At 35.0% G+C, this 21,629-nt stretch overlaps 3 protein-coding genes across 5 annotated transcripts; 1 reads left to right on the top strand and 2 right to left on the bottom strand.

The window, feature by feature from the left end:
* The first annotated feature begins 116 nt into the window (after positions 1–116).
* On the top strand, positions 117–11,169 carry spout1 (SPOUT domain containing methyltransferase 1). Its single transcript, XM_084137584.1, has 12 exons — positions 117–206; positions 375–414; positions 1,302–1,427; positions 2,686–2,845; positions 3,648–3,737; positions 3,817–3,866; positions 3,948–4,078; positions 4,158–4,230; positions 5,275–5,373; positions 5,457–5,559; positions 6,639–6,786; positions 7,720–11,169. The coding sequence occupies exons 1-12, from the start codon at positions 150–152 to the stop codon at positions 7,792–7,794; spliced, it is 1,152 nt and encodes a 383-aa protein (XP_083993710.1). The 5' UTR covers positions 117–149; the 3' UTR covers positions 7,795–11,169.
* On the bottom strand, positions 9,919–15,837 carry st6galnac6 (ST6 (alpha-N-acetyl-neuraminyl-2,3-beta-galactosyl-1,3)-N-acetylgalactosaminide alpha-2,6-sialyltransferase 6). 2 transcript variants are annotated; one of them, XM_084137585.1, is made up of 6 exons: positions 15,664–15,837; positions 15,043–15,104; positions 14,426–14,623; positions 12,966–13,375; positions 12,558–12,665; positions 9,919–11,845 (listed from the first exon to the last, which is right to left on the bottom strand). In XM_084137585.1, exons 2-6 carry the CDS (start codon positions 15,064–15,066, stop codon positions 11,659–11,661), a joined length of 927 nt encoding a protein of 308 aa, XP_083993711.1. In that variant the 5' UTR covers positions 15,067–15,104; positions 15,664–15,837; the 3' UTR covers positions 9,919–11,658. The 2 variants fall into 2 exon arrangements, with proteins under 2 accessions (XP_083993711.1, XP_083993712.1); XM_084137586.1 differs by having other exon boundaries at positions 11,155–11,845; positions 15,712–15,827.
* A 460-nt stretch (positions 15,838–16,297) lies between these two features.
* On the bottom strand, positions 16,298–21,515 carry st6galnac4 (ST6 (alpha-N-acetyl-neuraminyl-2,3-beta-galactosyl-1,3)-N-acetylgalactosaminide alpha-2,6-sialyltransferase 4). 2 transcript variants are annotated; one of them, XM_084136997.1, is made up of 6 exons: positions 21,477–21,515; positions 21,102–21,173; positions 20,861–21,001; positions 20,365–20,774; positions 20,181–20,288; positions 16,298–19,016 (listed from the first exon to the last, which is right to left on the bottom strand). In XM_084136997.1, exons 2-6 carry the CDS (start codon positions 21,111–21,113, stop codon positions 18,836–18,838), a joined length of 852 nt encoding a protein of 283 aa, XP_083993123.1. In that variant the 5' UTR covers positions 21,114–21,173; positions 21,477–21,515; the 3' UTR covers positions 16,298–18,835. The 2 variants fall into 2 exon arrangements, with proteins under 2 accessions (XP_083993123.1, XP_083993124.1); XM_084136998.1 differs by lacking the exon at positions 21,477–21,515 and adding an exon at positions 21,272–21,326.
* Positions 21,516–21,629: the final 114 nt, after the last annotated feature.

The following is a 21,629-nucleotide window of genomic DNA, read 5'->3' as shown; positions in this document are numbered from 1 at the left end:
TATATTAAATATATGTTTAATAATGTAGGAGTTAATGTCCATGGTACAAAATAGCAAATAATTCAGTGTTTGCAAATAAACGCTAGGAACCAAATATTGAGTCTTTGTTCTCTCGGGGATCATTATAGACGTGACACACATAAGACAGCATGGCTGATGAACCTCCAGTGAAGAAAAATAAACCAAATCAACCCCCAAATAAAGAGGTTTGAACTTATTTTGTGTTTTTCACATTGCTGTGGTCGTTATAAATTTGGAGATATAAAATTAAAATCATTACCAAGCTGTTTTGTTTCACATTAGTGATTTAAAGCTAATAAATACTCTGTTTATGTCAGTTTAATGTCACGTGTTTATAATATTTCAATTTGTAGGGTGAAGAGAGATTAAACTGGAGGAAATGGAAAGGACAAAGTAAGTGACAACTTGAAAATATTCTACATTTACAGAAAAGATTTTGACATCAAGCTGGAATTCCTATTTCGTATCAAAAATGTCTCAGAAAGGCACAAGACGCATTGATAATAGTCATAAATAATCTAAAAATGTGTTGTGTTTTGTATATTTGACCCATCAAGGCTTTTATGACTCATATAGTATGATGTAGTGAGAATATGGAGCTCTTATTCGAGGAAAAACACTTCAATTTTAATCAGAGGCTCAAAAATATGCAATTTTATGCAGATTATGATATTTATATGGACAAAAAATAAGATGAAATTCTAAAGATTCTATTGTAATTCAATGAGATCTTTATTACAGTATAACATACATGCATATAAATATCAGTCATCACTCCATATCTGTCAATATCTGTAGTTTTAAAACATATAATGCAATGCAATACAATGATGATTGAGAGATGAACAAATAAACCTTTCTCAAAAGCCTGATGATCATATTTGATACTCACATTTGAACATGAGTTTTTATAATAAATTAGGTCTGGATACTCAAATAAACCTAAGTTGTTTCAGTCCAGTAAGTGTTCATCTTGAAATATCATTGATCTTGTTTACATTTATAAAAAGATTTCTCAGCAAAAAGACACGTGAAGACGTTTTTACAACTATACCAAAAGGCCTTTTACTGTACTTGCTAAAAGTCTAAACTATCAATCAGACGACAGAAGTCAAAATTGTTGATTGTAGATTGTTTGGATGAGTTTTTTTGATCATGTTGCTACTTTAGAGACCTTAGAAATGATTTAATGTATCAAAAATGACACCGGATGCACAAGGGTTAAGATCATGATGTAAAGCTCCTCTCACGGTCATATTAAAGTGTGTCTTCATCCCCAGAGAAGGAGGAGAAGAGACAACGCAAAGAGAGCAAACTCATCCAGCAGCTGGAGAAACAGAAGCAGAAGCAGGAGAAAGAGGAGGAAAATAAGCAGCAGGTTCAGCATGAAGAGAAGGAAAGTAAAGGTGAGAGAGCTTTGGTATATTCAAAATTGCAAACTTTCACTACTAAATTGTGGACATCCCTATATAATGTGTACTAGACCAGGGCTTTTCAATCTTTTAGATGCCACTGACTCCCAGAGTGGCCCAACTATAAACTTTTATCTCAGAAGTTCTATGATAATATGAATTGTTGTAACACAGAGATTAATGATACTGTGTGGTTGCAAAGCAGTTTCATACGTTTTTACACGTATGAAAAAACTTGTCAAAGCTGTAATAGACTATGGCAAGCCGTTTTAACTTTTATTCATTTCCAGGATATGAATTCTTGATATCCACAATTAAATTTTCACTAGTTAAAATGATAATTCTTGATATCAACAATTGAATTTCAACTAGTAAAAACTATAATTCTTGTATTTTCACTAGTGAAATGTCACCATAGGCTGCCATTCAAAATCAATTGTTGATATCAAGAATTGATTTCTTACTAGAATTGATTAATTACTTTCTTACTACTCTTTCTTACTACTAATTGATTTCTTGAAATTCCAGTTTCACATATCAGAAATACAATTCTTACTAGTAAAAACATTTATTTTTGATATCAAGAATTCAGTTGTCACTAGTTGAAATGTCTATTCTTGATATCAACAATTGAATTGCTACTAGTAACAATGTTCATTTTTGATATCAATAATTCCATTTTCACTAGTGACAATGTTAATTTCTGATATCATGAACGTGATTGTTACTAGTAAGAAAGCCATTTTAGATATCTGAAATTATATTGATATCAGAAATACATTTTCAGATATCAAAAATTAAATTTTTTACTAGTAGCAAATCAATTCAGTTGTTGATATCAAGAATAGACATTTCAATTAGTGACAATTGAATTCTTGATATCAGTAATTCGCATTTTTACTAGTAACAATGTAATTATTGATATCAAAAATTATATTTCTACTAGTAAGAAATCAATTCTTGATATCAACAATTGATTTTGAATGGCAGCCTATGGTGACATTTCACTAGTGAAAATATAATAACAGATATCAACAATTAAATTGTTGATATCAAAAATGTAATTCTTGATATCAACAATTCATATCCTGGAAATGAATAAAAGTTAAAACGGCTTGCCATAAATAGACACAGACAAATCGTTGTCATTTAGGAATAAGATCGCATGGGTGTTTAACGATTAATCGTGCAGCTCTGCAGTATATAGTACAATACCAGAGTAAAACCGTACTAATTTGCCCTGTCTTGTCAGGTCGTGTGTATACGTTGAGCGTGGCTTTGCCTGGTTCAGTGATGGATAATGCTCAGTCACCGGAGCTGCGGACGTACCTGGCGGGTCAGATCGCCCGGGCCTGTGGCGTGTTCTGTGTGGACGAGGTGGTCATATTTGACGAGCTGGGCGAGGACGCAAAGTGAGTCGCTACTTTGGTAGTTTTTTTCTTTGATTACACAACCCTGCATATTAACAACAAATTTGCCTAATATTACCTAATTTGATGATGCTGAGTTAAAAAAATATCAATAAAAGTCATTACGTATAGTTTACATCACATAAAGGTTGAATGTTAAGACTGAAGATATTTCATATATGTATGTGCATCTCAGTTTATCAAAATAACAGAAGCAGTCAAATGTTAAAGATTTCGGTTTTAATTACAAGTATTAAAATAGGTATAATTTAGATTACAATCTGCAAAATATGTTCAGTTTTACTGTCATTTTATGTCAATGAAATGACATATAAAATGCCCATTTAATGTCAAAGAACTTTATGTAAACACAAGGTTATAAATGGGCTTTTTTTTCACAAAATCTGTCATTTTCTGTCACTGTTTGGATGTAGTAAAACACCCACAGATGAAAACATCTGGGTCATATTTGCATTTTCTTCTGTCACTAGCATACAATTCTAACCTTGAAATCATGGATTAGGCATTAAATAATGTCATACAAATGAAAATCGGCTGATAATTGAGCAAATGTTTGGATATTAAGGGATAATACAAGACTACTTTACCTTGGAAATGGTTGTCAAAAGCAAAAGTGCTACAAATTGCACATAATATGTGATAAAGTGTGATGTGGCACTATTTTTTTAATCAGCACCCCAATATTAGTTTGAAACAAGTATAGGATTTCATTCAGCAAATATGATGCAGTGTTATCAATATGAATGCCCAGTCCAAGCTTCAAAACATTATCTTAATATTTCAGGAGCGTTGAAGGAGAGTTCAAAGGCATTGGAAAGAAAGGCCAGGCCTGTGTCCAGCTCGCACGCATCCTGCAATACCTCGAGTGTCCACAGTGAGTGCTGTCACTATCAGATTTATGTCATATTAATGTGCACGTAGACGTTCAGGCATCACATCTGTGTTGTGTGCAGATATCTGCGGAAATCTTTCTTCCCGAAGCATCCAGACCTGCAGTTTGCTGGTGAGTATCACATAATCTAACACTGATCCTGTTTTAGAGATCCGAATGTTTGCATAATCAGTTCAAACGTGTGTGTTTCAGGTCTGTTGAATCCTCTGGACAGCCCGCATCACATGCGCATGGACGAGGAGGCGGAGTTTCGAGAGGGGGTGGTGCTCGATCGGCCAAGCAAACCGGGGAAAGGGTCCTTCGTCAACTGCGGGATGAGGAAGGTGTGTGTTTAAAGACACACAGACTGATTGGCCTTTCAGTGAACTGGACAGAACCTCAATCTCTTTATTCTATCTACAGGAAGTTCAGATCGATAAACAGCTTAAGACGGGACTGAGAGTGACTGTACGGCTCAACAAGAGCCAGAACAAAGGTATACACTCACTGCTTGTGTGTTATATTATATTTATATACTATTATAGTGTTTATTAATATTTTGAAATTGCTTTTATTTTATAGTTATTATATATTAATTGATGAACTTTACAACATTGACACACTTTTTGAAATGAATTGGAACAGTATTGAACTGAATTGAGCTGAATAGTGACACTATTGTCTTCTGCTTATCAGCTGAAATAGAATTTGTTTCATAACCAATTCATTAAAACTGTTATTTTCCTGTTTATTACTGTGAAACTGCTTTGAAACAATCTGTACTGTATAAAGCACTATACAGTATAAATATGACTTTGGTTGACTAGTTTCAGTTTTATTTCAATTAGGGTTCATCTAATTCTTATTTCTATTAACAATGTGTTTTATAGTTTGAGTTCATATCATATTATTTTTAATTTATTAGACATAAACTATAGGATATATATAATCATAAACACGCTGGTTTTTAGCACAAATAGTTTTTTTATTCACTTTGTTATTCCTCTAGTTATTTAGCCATAGAGTTCAACAGTCGGGTTCCCGGAAGTAAAAACTGCATTCATTTTCTCCATTGGGAAATTTAATTTTAACCATAACTTATAAACCTTTAAATACAGCCTTACTGTGAGCTACAAGGTTGTTAATCGATGGTATTTGCTTTTGTTGAAGCTGTCAGTTCACATTATTTCAACTTAGTCTGTTTAACAGTGGAATTCCTGGTGAAAAACTACATTACCCATGATGCAGTGCAGAATATTCCACCAATCAGAGAGTCATCAACCAAAGAGCTCTTTAGATCTCCCTACATTCTCAAAATACTGATATATTTGAATATATGCATGTTTTCAATTTTTTTTTTTAACTTAAAATGTGGAAAAATACTTCTGCTGAAAAAGTGGGCGGCCACTAATGCACTCTATAGCGGCTAATGAATCTGAAGTCTCACACATTCACAGAAATAGCTTAATTCTGCTTTGAAAAATAAGGTGATACTAGAGCTAAAATAGTTTTGATATCTGTGTGTGTGTGTGTGTTTCAGAGGGGCGAGTGTATAAAGGTGTAGTTGTGGCTCCTCATGTCCCGAGGACTGAAGCTGGGCTCTACTGGGGATACAGCGTCCGACTGGCTCCCTGTCTCAGTGAGTTCTTCACATTTAATAATCTATTTCATTCTTAATTCTCCAGCAGCTGGTAAAGCTAAAGTGTGTTTGTGTTTGTGTAGGCGCTGTGTTCACGGAGTGTCCGTATAAAGACGGATATGATCTGACCATTGGCACATCAGAGAAAGGAAACAACGCAGATCACGTCACTCTATCTCCATTCAAGTGAGTTTTGCATGAGTCTTATTTTATGGCTGATGAATGTATCTAAAACTGTCACTGGGACGTTTGCGATTACATATTTTTAACTTATTCTAAACCTAAAGTAATCTTGACAAACAATATCATTTGAAAGCTTTCAGACTCCAGTTTTCATATTTGGTGACTGTTTTCCGATAGACATGATATAGCAAAAGTAAACTTGTGTTTCTATGTGCATCAGAGTCACAAGTCGAGTTCAGTACATTTATTTTGAAATATACAATCATGAAAGATCGGTAGAAACCTCGGTTAGGTTTTATGGAGCCCTGCATATGACATGCGGGGGAAAAAATATATATGGGCCCACGAATTAAGAATTAATTTCCCTTGTTTTATTAATTCGTTTCGAGGGCAAGAATTCGTAATTCATGGCCATGATTTAACTCAAACAAGGGAATTAATTAGTAAATTGTGGCCATGAATGAAGAAGTTGTTCCCTCGTTTTGCTAAATCATGGCCACGCTGTAATAATTTGTTTTTTCCCCTTGATTTAGTTCAATTAAAACGAAGGAACTAATTAGTAAAACGTGGCCATGAATTAAGAATGTGTTCCCTCGTTTTAATTAATCATGGCCACACTGTAATAATTTGTTCCCTTGTTTTACTTAAATCTAAATGAGGGATTGAATTAGTACAACGTGACGACAATTAACAAATGAATAAGTCATGGGAATAATTTGATCTGGGAGGACTAGTGGAAAAGTTTGGTACTACGCCCAAACTAAATCTTACTAAAAGCTCATATTTTGAGATATCAACCTCAAATTTGGAACACAGCTTGTTTAGATTTATGGCTTTGATTTTTCTAGCAGTTTTAGCATAAAACATGTTTAGTAAAATGTAAAACTTTTTTCACTTCAATAATCTGCCATGTCTGCTTTCAAAAGATACTAAACTTCGGCCTCTGTTTTATCTCTAATTACGTCAATTTAAGTTATAAATGTGGTTTTCATGTTTAAAAAGTTGGACTGACAGTTAACAGGTTTTAAATATTCTGTGTTTTAATTTGCTGAGAAATGAAACTCAACTTTGTTCTCTGTCAGGCACATGCTGATGGTGTTCGGTGGTCTTCAGGGGTTGGAGGCCAGCGTTGATACCGATGAGAATCTGAGCGTCACTGAACCCAGCGTGCTCTTTGACCTTTACCTCAACACCTGTCCTGGGCAGGGCAGTCGCACCATCCGCACCGAGGTGACAGAGAAAACGCATATTTCATTTAACCCTTAAAGGGGTGGTATAATGCCCTTTTCATGATGTAAAATAAATCTCTGATGTCCCTAGAGTGTGTATGTGAAGTTTTAGCTCAAAATACCCCACAGATATTTTTATATAGCATGTTAAAATTGTCACTTTTTGAGGGTGAGCAAAAACGCACCGTTTTTGTGTCTGTCCCTTTAAATGCAAATGAGCTGCTGCTCCCGGCACAGGGGGCGGAGCTTCAAGAGCTTGCACTCACACAGACATGCACTGAAAACTTCGAAAACGTTTAGCCTTTATGTTCAAACCGGATTCAGACAATAATGGAGAGATTCGAGAAGAAGTGACAACATGTAGAAGCAACAGGACGTTTCTGAATGGTTAGTTTATGTAGCTTATGTGTAGTTATCTTCTAGTCATTGATTAGCATATTCTGTCATGATAATCTATAAATCGTGTTCCGGGGGCGGGGTTTATGTAAATTTTAGGGTTGGTGATGTCACTAACCCGGGAGGAATGTCGTGTAGTCTCTACCAGCCGTTTGTTGTAGTCCTTAAAAAGCAATTTCTTTAAAAGCAAATATCTCCCTTTGCTTTGAACTTTGAGCGTTGTAACTTTACAGATGTTGTTTATGATCAAACAGCAACATTACACACTAACTGAAGTAAAAAAAAAGTGAAATCATAATCAACTACTCCTTTAATGTAATTCTAATGTACCAACTGACAGGGTTTCATGTATAGTTTACTGCATTAGATGAGTAATTAGATGATGTCGTACTGTACCTGATATATATCCAAATGAATCAAGACATTTGTGTCAATATCAGCCCTAGAAAATAAACCATATTTTTCCCCCCAGAAACGTTCATGTTTTCTTTCTCGTTTAACTGCTGCAGTTCATGAAATGTTTATGTCTTTCATGCAGGAGGCTCTATTGATCAGTTTATCAGGACTCAGGGAGAAAATCGCAGCTGTATTTCCGGACCTGTCCAAAGGATGACCACAGGAAGTACATGTGAAGGACTATAGGAAGTTGAGCAGACCAAGTGTGCACTCAAATCTGTCAAAAGTCTTTGAACTTATGAATTTAAAGTGTATACAACTTTTGCATTCTTTATCAATGTACATTTTGTGAATCATTTTGTATCGACTCTTTATTAGTTTGTATCCGTGAACTGTCATGAATATTGTTAGAATCATTAACAAACATGAAATCATGAAACTCAAGAATCCGTTTCAAAGATATACATTTATTTTTTTAAGACAGGCATGTAAAGAACATTCATAATGAGTGAAGAGCAAAACAGTCAGCTCATACTGTCATAATACTGCAACCATGAGTAATAATCATCATTCTCAGAATAATAGTACATACTGATTTCAGTCTGAAACCCTGTGCAAATCAATTCATCTCAATACATTACCCACAATCCCTCTGCCCTTGTGCTTGTGCAGACGGTTGATTTTCAAGAACGAAATCAATGAAAACCAAATAAATACTCAACATTACAGGCGATAATCGAGATCATTTCAGGCAGGACGTGAAAATTAAAACGGTTTACAATGAAATATGTCATTCAAAGCTATGAGTTCTTCTCATGCTTATTGATTTTTTTTTTACACTTGATTATTTTAGGCGACGTTGGAGGTGCAAGATCAACTTGATGATCTTCTGAACCCGAGCGGTTGTTATTTATCAGCGGATCAGCTGTTATTTATGGGTCTCGTACAAATCGAAGGCAAGACATTCAAAGCAGGACATTAGTTACCCCAACTACCACTACCTGTTACCAACGACAACATAAGTTCTCCAATGAAAGCACAGTTCCAGAAAAGGCATCGTCCAATAGGAGCAGAGCATTTACAACAGTCATGAAAATTTAGAAATAAAGCGATTCAGTCATAGCGTGATATTTAAATGTGTGTTTGTACACTAACAGCTGTAGCCGGAAAAACTCAAGATTGTACAACTGATCAATAACATCAGAACTACTTGGTAAAAAGGTCATAATAAACCGAAAGGCCTCTACACACCGCTGACACACTTTCAATGCGACAGTATTGTTGGTGTTGATGAATATAGTACATCTTTTGGTTACACTTTATTTTAAGGTGTCATCGTTACAGTGTAATTATATAAGTACTGGGTAATATTAATGAACTACATGTACTTACTATAGGGTTAGTGTTTGGTTGAGGGTTAGTTGCATGTAATTATGCATAATTTACTGTTATTACTATGGTAAGTACATGTAACATATGTAACAAGGATACTGTAAAATAAAGTGTTACCCATCTTTTTCTTTTCGGTTGAACTTCACAAAGATAAGTCCAGGGGCCTCATTTATAAAACTTTGCGTAGGATTTGCGTAAGAAGTGGCGTACGATTGAAACATAGGACGTGCGTACGCACAGAAATATTCGGATTTATAAAACCGTGCGCACGCACATCCTACGCAGTTTTCCCTTAATAAATCGCAATCAATTCTAAATGTAGCGCAGCTTTTGCGGCTTCATGTCACGCCCATAGTTGCCCATAAACAGTCCGTGAAACGCCCACAAGTTAATATTCATCGATTGCGAAATCATGGCAAACACAGAGGAAAACCAAGAAACGTAACTTCACTCATGCGCAAGCGTGAAGCGCAAGATCAGCCATTGTGCGTCATTACGCATTGTGATGGCATCATGGCATTTTATTACCATCCATTTGATTGCATCTGACAAGCTGCAGATGTGTTATGAGGATGAATTGCATAACATGCCAATATTATTGCAGAACATATTTCACTTTTCTTTTTGCAAATATGTGTTAATTTGCATTTCTGTTGTAATCTTCATTTGATTATGTTTGTTTTACACTGCAGATCGATCAAACGGGTGTTCGTGTAGGCTGTTAATTGTAAGACTTGCTTTGTGAAGTCTTCATGTTATTTATGAGAGGCAGTATTGCCATTTCTTTTACACAACGGTCTACAGTTTCACACACTTTCACACACTTTCACGTGTTTCTTCCATCTGCCGACGGTGTCGCCATTTCTCATTTCACCCGTTTTTGTGCGTACGCCTGGGTCAGAGTTTGCGTGAAGGACCGCACATTTTCCCGTCAAGTTGCTTTTTATAAATACCAATTATTGCGTAGAGAGCGGCGTACGCCTTCTTTTGTGCGTACGCAACGTTTATAAATGAGGCCCCAGGTCATATTTCACCCACAATCAAAAGAAAAAAATTAAATATATTTTACATGAAGCCAATTTTAGGTCCAGTAAGATGTTTTGCATCGTGACACATTTACCCTCCAAATTCAAATGATTAATGAATGAATAAATTATGTTTAGTCTTATCTATATACTATTATAGTGTTTTGAATGAGCTTTTTTATATTTCCAGTTTAAAGGTTGTTTTAAAGGTTTGTTTTAGTCATTTTATTATGGGGGAGGGGGGTTAATTTATTTCATTTTTACTTCAACTTATTTTATTTGTTACTTTCCAAGGTGTTTGCTGTTTGTTACTTAACTTCTTAACTTTTTTATTTTTATTTTATTTTTTAAAACACACAAATATGACTACATCATGTACACATACTGTACAATTCAAATCAATTTCCACATTTTGTAATGAGAACTGGGTCAGTGGTCATAATGCAAAACATATGAATGCTCCTAGATACTGTAGATTCATAGATTTTCTTGTTTTCTTTGATTTTGTGGCAAAAAATGACCCTGACATGTTCTTGTAGTGGATGTTTTAATGAAGCTCGACTCTGATTGACATTTGGTCAGGTTTCATATGACTTAAGGCCCGTTCACACCAAGTACGATAACTATAGCGATAACCATAAAGATATAGTTCTGTAAATCATTCTAAGTGTAAAAGAATAGCCGAGTCCACACCACAACTAATGATAACGGCACAGAGAAACAATATCGTTTGAATCACATTCAGAATAATTTTGTCCATCTGATGAACGATAAAAACTTTGACAGCCAATCAGAATCCAAGAGCTTGAGCATTTAAAGCGACAGACGACAAAACCGAAGCGATATAAATATATAAACGAAATCATCCGCTGATGTGGACGCTAATATAGTTATCGTTAGAGTTAGCGTTCTCAGAAATAAAGGGATAAATAACTTTCATTCCAATAGCTTCCCAAAAAAATACACAAAATATGCTGTTTATCTGAAAATGATGTGATTTAAAACAACCCTTTACCTGGCTGTTTAAAAAGTGTGTGTTTTTTTCTATTGTTTATTGTAATATTGTTTTGTTTAGGGCATTTTAAAACCATATAAACTTGTAAAAATATTTTTTGTCTGTTTTGGAATAATTTACATAGTTCTTATTTACAAAATAAAACAATCTTGTAAAGTTGTTTCAATCCTCATTCCTATTCTCTGACATTTTTACATGACTAACATTCAGATCTGTTGATTGTACCACGAGATGTGATTGAATCTTCCATTTGGCAACTGACACAAAGGATTTGCTCCTTCTCGACCCAAAAGGCCTCCATTCTCTGAGAAATGATTGATTATGGGTGAAAAACTGTATAAGAGAAGGCGTAGGAGAACTTTACGGCAGTAATATGTAGATGTTTTTGAAAACCTCATGCTCAAGACAATAAACGTTCCATCATCTGTTCATTTTCCAAAGGAAAACAAAGATTGTCCGCCCTTTGCTTGTTCCTGGATCCCTGAATGGCCTCCATTTTGGCTCAGTCACTAATCCAGATCGAAGAGAAACCAGCAGCCAGTTGCTGAGCAGGCAATGCATTTGAAATGGCAGCCATTTTGGATCAGTTACAAAAGCCGCCATGTTGGATCCAACTCACCAGGCTGGAGCCGTTGGATTGTTAAGTTGCTCACCACGTTGGATGGGCGTAGCTAATGTTGTACTGCTTGGCCCAGCGCGCGAACACCTGTTTCTCAGTGATGAAGCGATGGTGTGATCCACGGCGCCCCCTCTCGTTCTGCAGGTACGTTACACACTCGTCTGGACCTCTGGGTTTGTAATAGTGATAGGGCATTCGTTTGGGCTGAGGGCGTCTCCTACAGGGAAGACAATTCAGGAATAATTATTTTTGCCTTTATAGAGAGCAACGGTGCCCGTCCACTTTGGAGAAATATAAAACTACTTATGTAAAAAAAATTATTATATACATAAAAGTTTGCTAAAATATGCATATATATATTACAGTATTTAAGTATTTTGAGAGCATAGGAAGACCGAATTGATTAAGTCATCCGCAGTGCTTCATGGGAGTGGGCGGAGCTAAAGAGATATTCTGGTGCGCTTTGCTTGTTTTGACTCGGATTGGTGGAATTTTCTGTACAGCATCATGGGTAATGTAGTTTATCACCATAGATTCTACTGTTAAATACGATTATTTAAAAAATAAGTTAGCTCACAGTAGGGCTGTCTATATACAGAAGGTTTATAAGTTATCGTTAAAAATCAATTTCCTTATGGAGAAAATTAATGGAGGTTTTTACTTCTAACTGTTGTGCTCTATTGAGATAGGACAGTATAGAGACCTGACAGGAAGTGAAGTGGGAGAGAAGGGGGGGACAGGATCGAGAAAGGTCCCGAGCCGGGACTCGAACTCGGGTCACCTGAAGTGCAACTGCGCTACAACCGCCCGTGAGGCCATCGGCTCCGACTTAGATTCAAATAAGTATTTTAATAATAAGTATTTTTCATAATGATATGGTGAAATTTACTGTTTCCCAATTCAACACCGGAGTGAAACTTTGATCTTACCCACAATGGTTTGGCGGCACCATCCCATAAACCTTTATGTTGTCACACATCTCTATGGCAATCACCATGGTAAACCAGCCTGTGCTTAACCAGGACTGAGACTTTTTTCTGTGGAAACAGGAAACAATAACAAAACACTGAAAAATACAGCAATCAAAACAATACTCAACCAATGCAACATAGAACAAATTAGTGTGGAATGAAAGTCCTTCCCTATTAATGGTGTGAAATGAATATTGTGATAAATTTCGACATTAAAGTATATAGGAAATAAATAATATTTTGGGCCATATTGCTCAGCCCTAGAACAAATGTTACAATTGTAACAGTTACATTAAAAAATAAAATAAAACACTGAAAAAATAAATAAATGAAGATGTTAAGACATCCAGAACTGAAGGTGTCTACCTGTCTCTGCCGGTCTCTTTCTGAAAGAGCGTGTCAAACTTCTGCATTTTGCTTGGCGAGATGACGAAGAACGACAGGTTCCTATAGGTCATGCTGACTCTCTGGATCAGCCGGAACAGAGTTCCCTTTGCGTCGCGTCCGATCTTTGTCGACGGGCCCCAGAATATGATGGCAGGGCTGTCTGAGCGATTGAGGAACTCCACAGGTTTGCGGACGACCCTGAACACGCTGGAATGAGCCACGACGCGCACACTGGTCCGGTTCCCCACGTCTGATGCGTACCCGGAGGTGGGAGCGTCGTTCATGCGGATCACACACTCCGTGCGGTCGATCTCGTCTCCGGCGTGAGTCCCCAACACGTGACTTGAGCTGGTCACTAATGCACAGTGATGGCAGCGCAGGATCATGCTCTGAAACAGCAGTTCACCACACTGAGCAACTTAGATTTTTTCACATATGCCATTTTTTTTTGATATTTTCATAGCAAATATATTTATATTTTCCGATATATATATATATATATATATATATATATATATATATATATATAAATACATTTTGCATTCACCCAAAATGTATTTTAATTTAAGAAAATATATAAAAATGATACAAAAATTCCATACAGCAAAACTATGTATTTCAAAATATACAAAATGCAAAAATAGATGTTAAAATATATTTATAAAATATTGTTTCAATTACTTTACTTGCTTATATTTATTAATATATTTTGGCCATTTTTTTTGCATTCACCCAAAATGTTATTTTAGATTAGAAAATATACAAAAATGCTAATATAGAAGTTAAAATATGTTTATGTAAAATTATTTTACTTATTTACTCATATAAATATATTCTGGCCATTTATATTAAAATATTTTTAAAAAAAACATTTTCATTAGTATTTTAAGATTAGAAAATATAAAAAATGTTAATATAGATAGAAATATATTTTTAGAAAAATGTTTCAATAATTTTACTTATATTTCTTCATATATTTTATGAGGAATTTTTTTTTAAAAATTTAAATATATTTTCAATGTAAATATATTTATTTTATCCTAAATATTAAAAAAAGAACATTTGCATTTGTATTTTAAGATTAGAAAATATTAAAATAAAAATGCAATATATATATATATATATATATATATATATATATATATATATATATGTATATAATGTTTAAATAATTTTACTAATATTTCCTCATATATTTTTGTTCATTTTTAAAATATATTTTCAATGTAAATATATTTATATTGTCCAAATATGTTTTTTTTTAAATATACACCCAAAATCTATTTTAAGGTTAGAAATTGATTGTATTTCTAAATATTTTCGAAATATATTTTGCCACTTGAAGGTTTAAGGTTTTTAAAGGTTTTAAGATTTCGGAAAAACATATATAATGTTTAGCCATATAAACAGGAATTTCATTACTTGTAGGAGTTGATCACCTTGTTGCCGTGAACAGGAAGGTATCCCTCCTTCCCAGCCCATTTCTTGAGGTTGGTGTTTTTGACCGCGTGGTGAATCTCGCTGACTTTAAAGGAGCTGTTAAGATCAGCTGAGCTGTTTGAGCTGTAGAGGATGAGGAGGGTCGTGATGAGGAAGACCGTCCCGTAAATCACCATCCGCTGCCCCTGCTGCCATTGCTGAGTAAAACACGTACAGACTCAACGTTATCAGAGAATCATCCGTATGTGCATGTAATGTTCCTTGAACTGCAACTATAGCAGTAGGAGTTTCATAATGATTACTGATTGCTGAAATATATATATATATGTATATATTACCATTTAAAAGTTTGGAATAATTAAAAACAAATTTTGTTTTTGAAAGAGGTCTCACTAAGGCTGCATTTATTTGATCATAAATACAGTAAAAACAGTAATATTGTTAAATGTTATTACAGTATAAAAGAACAGTTTTTATTTTATTTTAAAATGTAAATAATCCCTTTTCAAAAACATTTTTACAAAAATTGCAATTATTCCAAACTTTTTCCCGGTAATGTATATTATTTAAAATAATTTTAAAATATATATATATTTTTAATGTATTTTCTACTCACTTTATCTACAATCCGCAGTGTCATTCTCCTTCTTCCCTTCTATCAGGTTTTAGTTGTCATGCCTAGAGAGAGAAAGAGAATCAGTTTTTTCTGCATGTTACACCTGTGTCTGTGTGTAAACAATATACAATTTCCCTTAACACAAACAACATGGTGTGGTATTGACACAAGCCATGATGATATATGGAAATATGAACCAAATGCAAATAAAGAAACAGCTTATCCAGAGAATCACAATATTAAAACAATGTATTCTTTAATCTGACAGGAGACACACACCCATTAAATGATATAGGAGCCTGACACCTTTAAAACTGACCTGTTCATTTAAGTATGGATAAGATTATAATGGTGAAACATAAGTAAAAATCCAATGTTTTGCTCTGAACAGCATTATGCAACAAATATTTGCAAACCTGTCATACCTCCAGGGCCTCTGTAAAGGCTATTCATCACATATAAGTACCGAATTGCAATATTTAAATCAAAATGATATTCATGCATGCATTGATGAAACACACATCATAATAAAACAGTGTTCGCCAGTGATGCTGGAGCGCGCGAGCCCAGTTGATCATCAGGATAACGCGCATTATCTGCAGAATTCACGGCTCGTCTCACCTGTGCGTTCATAGACACTCAGCGGTGGAGGGTGAACGCGATTCTTACCGACGCGTCGCGGTTTTATTCTGGATGTTGTTGTATCCGCGCAGCATCATCATCATCATCGGTTCTTCTGCTGGTTCATTATAATCTCCGCCGAGGGAGCATCTTGTGCGCATGCGCCGCACATCTGAAGACGTGACCCGAACGCGCATGACGCCAGCACCAAATCGACCAATCAAAACGCTCCCACACGCTCGCTCTTTGTTGAATGATGTATGAAGCATGACCTCTTACCCCGTTTTCTACTGTTTTCCCATATTTTGTGAAAAATATTATTCGGTTTATATTAGAATTTAATATTATAAATTAAATGTTGTCAGACTTATTAAAAAAAAATATATATTATAAATATAACATATTTTTTATGTTAAGAATTAAGATATAAAATAACAGGCTATACTATTAATTTATTGAAAATTAAAAAAAAAAAAATCATAAATAAGAAACAAAATAAATAAGGCAATACAAACCACATGCACATTAGATCACGATTCTTGGTTTAATAAATGCACATTTAAATGTCAGATATATATCAAGACCTCACAGAATGACTTCAGCTGAATCACATATAAATGGTTGGAAGAATCTCTTGAATTTAAAAACACTTTAATATTATTTTTAAACAAAGTCATTTTAGATGTTCACTGGAAGCACATAACTCATATTAGGCTATGCATTCAATACAGAGTAGTATAAAAAAGATGACAACGTAAAACCAAATACACAATAAATTGAATATCATCTTATGATATGCATTCATCATATCACCTTGTTATATATTAATTTACAAATCATACAGTTACATTCCCTCTGGTTAATACATGTAATAGATAAACACTGATAAGACAGTCTTCAGAGAAAACACATGCATGCAATATTGAAGATAGTACCATGTGGATCCGTAGTGACATTTTGCACCTTTCAACTTGGACTAAATACAAAAATAAACTTATCATAAAAGCATGTTAACATTTTCTTTCAGCTTTACTGAAAATTCTCAAGTAAAAATAGAGATGAAAACTCTCGTGGACGGTTGAGATTGTACTGGTATATTGATTTAAACTCAAACGACCTGTGTCTGTCAGTCTTGGCCAGGACGCTCTTGTAAAAGAGATTCTTAATATCAATGTGCTTCTTTTCCTGGTAAAATAAAGGTTATAATAGTAATAATAATAAATGATAAAATAGTGGAAATAATTTGCAGACAGTAATTATGCACACAGATATGAACATAACTGTACATAACAGATGATGTTCAGGACAAAATCTATATTTGAATGGTTGAACACACACACACACACACACACACACACACACACACACACACACACACACACAATAATAATAATAAAGTGCAATGAAATCAAGAGTTAGGTTGAAAGCTGAGGAAAATAAATATGTAAATACCTCAATAAAAAATTTGATTTTCTTCTTTTTTTCTGGTGAATGACATACATAAAAGAAGAAGAAAGCCAAAATATGAAATGTCATGGACGAATATTTATTGAGCAATCCAATATTTTGTGAAGGAGATTTAGAGCCAAATTACAGGGGTCTAAAAATGACTTTAGAACGATGGCAGCATCATTATTTTAATTTTACACAGAGATTGTCAGGTCTATTAGTAAAATCTGCTGACTTTAGCAATCTATGTTTCATTTTGATGCCAACGATGACTGTTCAAAAATGGGAAAAAGCTATTCTTGAGTTTTTTCCCTGAGGTTTGCATACCTGTAACTCAAGAGGTATTAAATATGACTTAACATCTTTTTAGATTCTGGTTCTTAACAAACTTTTCTTTCGGTATCTTCATTTTTAATGACCAATATGGTTCATTTCCATGAGATATTGAGATCTCAATACGGCTCTATGAGAAAATTGTTAAATTATTCCAATTTTCAGGGGTCAAAAACCAAACGTGGGTCACTTTGCATACAGCCGATACTTTTTTCTTTTAAAGAGGAATGTCTAGAACATATTATTTTGAAAATAGAAATGTGTCTTCATCAAAACAATTGCATAGAACATACCGGTCTGAGTCCCATAAACAATCTTTGTCCAAAGTTTGCATGCCTGTAACTCAAAAAGTATTTCTTGGATCCATATTGAGATCCCAAAATATTAATATATTATAGGAATTAAACCATATAGGGATTTCAAAATGAAAGATACCAAAAGAAAAGTTTGTTAAGAACCAGAATCTAAAAGGATATTAAGACGTCTTTAATACTTCTTGAGTTATAGGTATGCAAAGTTTTTGGGGAAAAATTGAAAACTGCCTTTTAACCCATTTTTGAACAGTCACCGTTGGCATATAATGCAACAAAGATTGCTAAAGTCAGCAGATTTGACTAATAGACCAACCAATCTCTGTGTAAAACGAATAATGATGCTGCCGTCCTTCTAAAATCATTTTTACCCCCTTGTAATTTGGCTCCAAATCTCATTTTGACTCAGTCGATTTGACAAAGAATGAACGGACCTTTTGTTGATGAGATGAAAATGTGTGCTAAGAAATATTAGTAAATCACAGTGTTGATAATAAAAACATTTGTGCCAGTGTTGTGCAAGACTCTTACTAATACATGGACGCATTTATAAGTGACTGTCATAAAGGATCTAGTCATCTCTGACCACTGCTAACTGAGCTTTAGTTTACAGCAGATCAATGCAAGGATTCAGACACGATTCTGCAAATATGATCATCGCTATGAATAAACAGTCCATTTCTCTTGTTTCACTTCATTTCGATTATTTATGTTTGATAGAAAAAGAAATATGTGATCATGAATCTCCCTAATCCTGAATTCAGATCCTCTCACACTGATGAGTTCAGCCAGTTCAGGTTACCAGAGATCAGACTAACAGAAAAGAAAAAAACGGACACTCTCAGTATGATTTTAAAAATGCAAAAGAATATTAAGAAAAATAAAATAAAAAAAATCGTACCATATAAAACAAAGGCAGAGCGGCACGATTTAAAAGCCAAACTGATTCACACACTAAAGGCACCACAGTGGTTTCTGATACGAGCATACACTTGCACTGCGAGGAGAAACGATTGCTGACGACTATCCTGCATCTTTACACAAAGCCGGACTCGGTTGAAACCATATGTAACCACATGTTACCAGGGTGGGTAAACGAAGCGCAGTTTCCCCTGAGACGCCCAGCGGCTGTAAATGAGTTTCTCGGTGATGAAGCGATGGCCGCCCCTCTTGGCGTGTTCATGAGAGCGGTACATGCGGCACTCGTCCACACGGGACGGCTCGTAGTAGTGGTACGGCACGAACGAGTGGTTGGCGAGACTATAATCAAGCCAAAGCAGAGAAGTTAGTGGACTGCATTATGATGAGAAATATCATTTTTAAAAAGAGAAAGCAGGAAAGCTTAGAAATTTTACTGACATGGTCCTATTCAAACCCACAGGATGTCAATCAGTAATATTGTGAAATATTATTACAATTTAAAATAACTGAGTGAATATATTTTAAAATGTAATTTATTCCAGTGATCAAAGCTGAATTTGAAGTATCATTACTCCAGTCTTCAGTGTCACACATGGTCCTTATTAATATGACTCATTATATTAATTTAAATATTATTGTTTATTATAATAATTTATTAATTTTAAATAGCTGTTCCTATTTATATACAATATGTATATAAATATACAATAATTGATAAATTAATATTCACTTGAAAATATGAATCTGTCACATACTATATTGGACTATAAAAACATAGATAAATACAGACGTGATTGTAAATTCTACAGTAAATGAATTCAGTAAATGTACAGGTGAGGAAGTTATTTGTGACAAAACATACATAATGAATTATGTTAATCTGATCATTAATTTCTTAATTTTAAGTAATTGTGCCGTTATACTGTATATATATAATACACTTCATAATTTAATTTAGATTCACTATAAATCTATTGATTACATAATATACTGAGCTTTAGATCCACACGTGTAAAAACTGTAAACAAGTCCAGTTAATCCTTTAAACTGGTTTCTGTACTAGAGCGAAATGACTTTAACACTTTATTTTAAAGTGACATAGTTACATGTTACTACATGTATACTATAGTAATAACAGTAAATTATGTATAATTACAACTAACTTACCCTAAACCAAACCCTAACCATAACCGTAACTCTATAGTAAGTACATTTAGTTGATTATTATTTGAGTAAGTACAATGTAACGACGCCACCTTAAAATAAAGGGTTACACTTTATTTTAAGGTGTCATTGTTACAGTGTAATTATATATTTATGTACTGAGTAATATTAAGCAACTACATGTACTTACTATAGGGTTAGGCGAGGATTAGGGTTTGGTTGAGGGTTAGTTGCATGTAATTAAGCATCATTTACTGTTATTATTATGGTACTAAGTACATATAACATATGTAACAAGGACACTGTAAAATAAAGTGTTACCCATACAACTGAACTCACCTGCAGTAAGAGCCGTCAATCATTCCGTACACCAGAACACTGTCACACACCTCGAGAGCCAAAATCATGGTAAAAAACCCTGTACTGAGAAACGCCCCTGATTTCATCCTGAGAGAGACAAAGAGATCACATCATTTAATAATCCAGTTGCTTTTTCACATGATATAATCGGGGGGAAACTGACCTGTTTTTGCCTGTTTCGTTTTGAAACACGCCGTCACAGTCCTGAACCTTTTCTCTGGTGACGGTGTAGATGTGTGTGTGTGGATGCTTCTTGGCCAGCATCACTAATGCATTGAAGATTTTCCCCTTTCCATCCTGCCTCATGTTCTTCTCCGGGCCCCAAACGACGTATATAGTGTCCGCCTCTCGCCCAAAGAAATATCCCTGCCGGCGTAGCAGGTGTGGCACGCTGGTGTGGGAGATGACACGCAGGCTCGTCCTGTTCCCCACATCAACCTCGTAGCCCACGGTGGGCGCTGCGTTCATCCGGATCACACAGTCCTGCTGGTCGACCTCTTGACCCCGTCCACCGCCCAGCATCTGCCCAGAACTGGACACCACGGCACAGCGGCCGCAGTGGAAGTCCAGCAACTGAAGGCGGATAATAAATACATTATATGAACAAAAGCATGTGTACAGCTTTTAACTGAATTGTGTAAAGGTGGAACGCAACTTACATACGAAGGTGAGCGAGTGTTGGGATGAACCCTCACGTAACCACGCAGGCCTGTTTTCATGGCAAGCCCAGTCCTCATCACATGATTGTACCATAGCAGCAGACACACCGAGAGGAGGAGGAGGCAGATCCAATGAAACCTCTGAGGGATGAAGGATGCAAGAGAGAGAGAGAGAGAGAGTCAATAATAAACTATTTTCTGACACATTTCCCAGTCATACTATGGGATATGAAAGCAATACCACGGATTTCATTTCCTATTGAGGCTGAAGCTCCAACCCAGGTGCTCAACTGGGGAGGAAACACTCATTTTCCTGAGAAAACATGGAAGAAAAATGTACTCTAATTCAATCAATAATTCAATTCAATGACAGTATGCTCAGTACTGTAATAACTTGATGCGATCAATAACCTTTTATTAATATCTACTGTGAAAAAACCTGCTGACATCATGATAAACATCACAGCCGAACGGCAAATAAATAAAGACACCAATAATCACATGCAGCCACTTATATAATGGTTTTATGTGCCTTAAATGTAATCGGTAATCAATATATGGAGAGCTTGAAAACAATAAATAACCACATAATTAGCTATAAGATTAGCCTTCTCACATTTTTCCTTGGCACGCTGATATTTACGTTCCCACAGGGAAACGCTGCTGTAACTTTAGTTCCGCTTGTGAGTGTGATGACACTGTAGCAGTCTATGTGCTGCAGGCATAATAATAATAATAATAATAATAATAATAATACATATAGCCTAAA

This window comes from Abramis brama, assembly GCF_963993115.1.
Source record: "Abramis brama genome assembly, chromosome: 15".
NCBI classification, from domain to species: domain Eukaryota; kingdom Metazoa; phylum Chordata; class Actinopteri; order Cypriniformes; family Leuciscidae; genus Abramis; species Abramis brama.
This window is presented reverse-complemented; position numbering and strand designations above follow the sequence as displayed.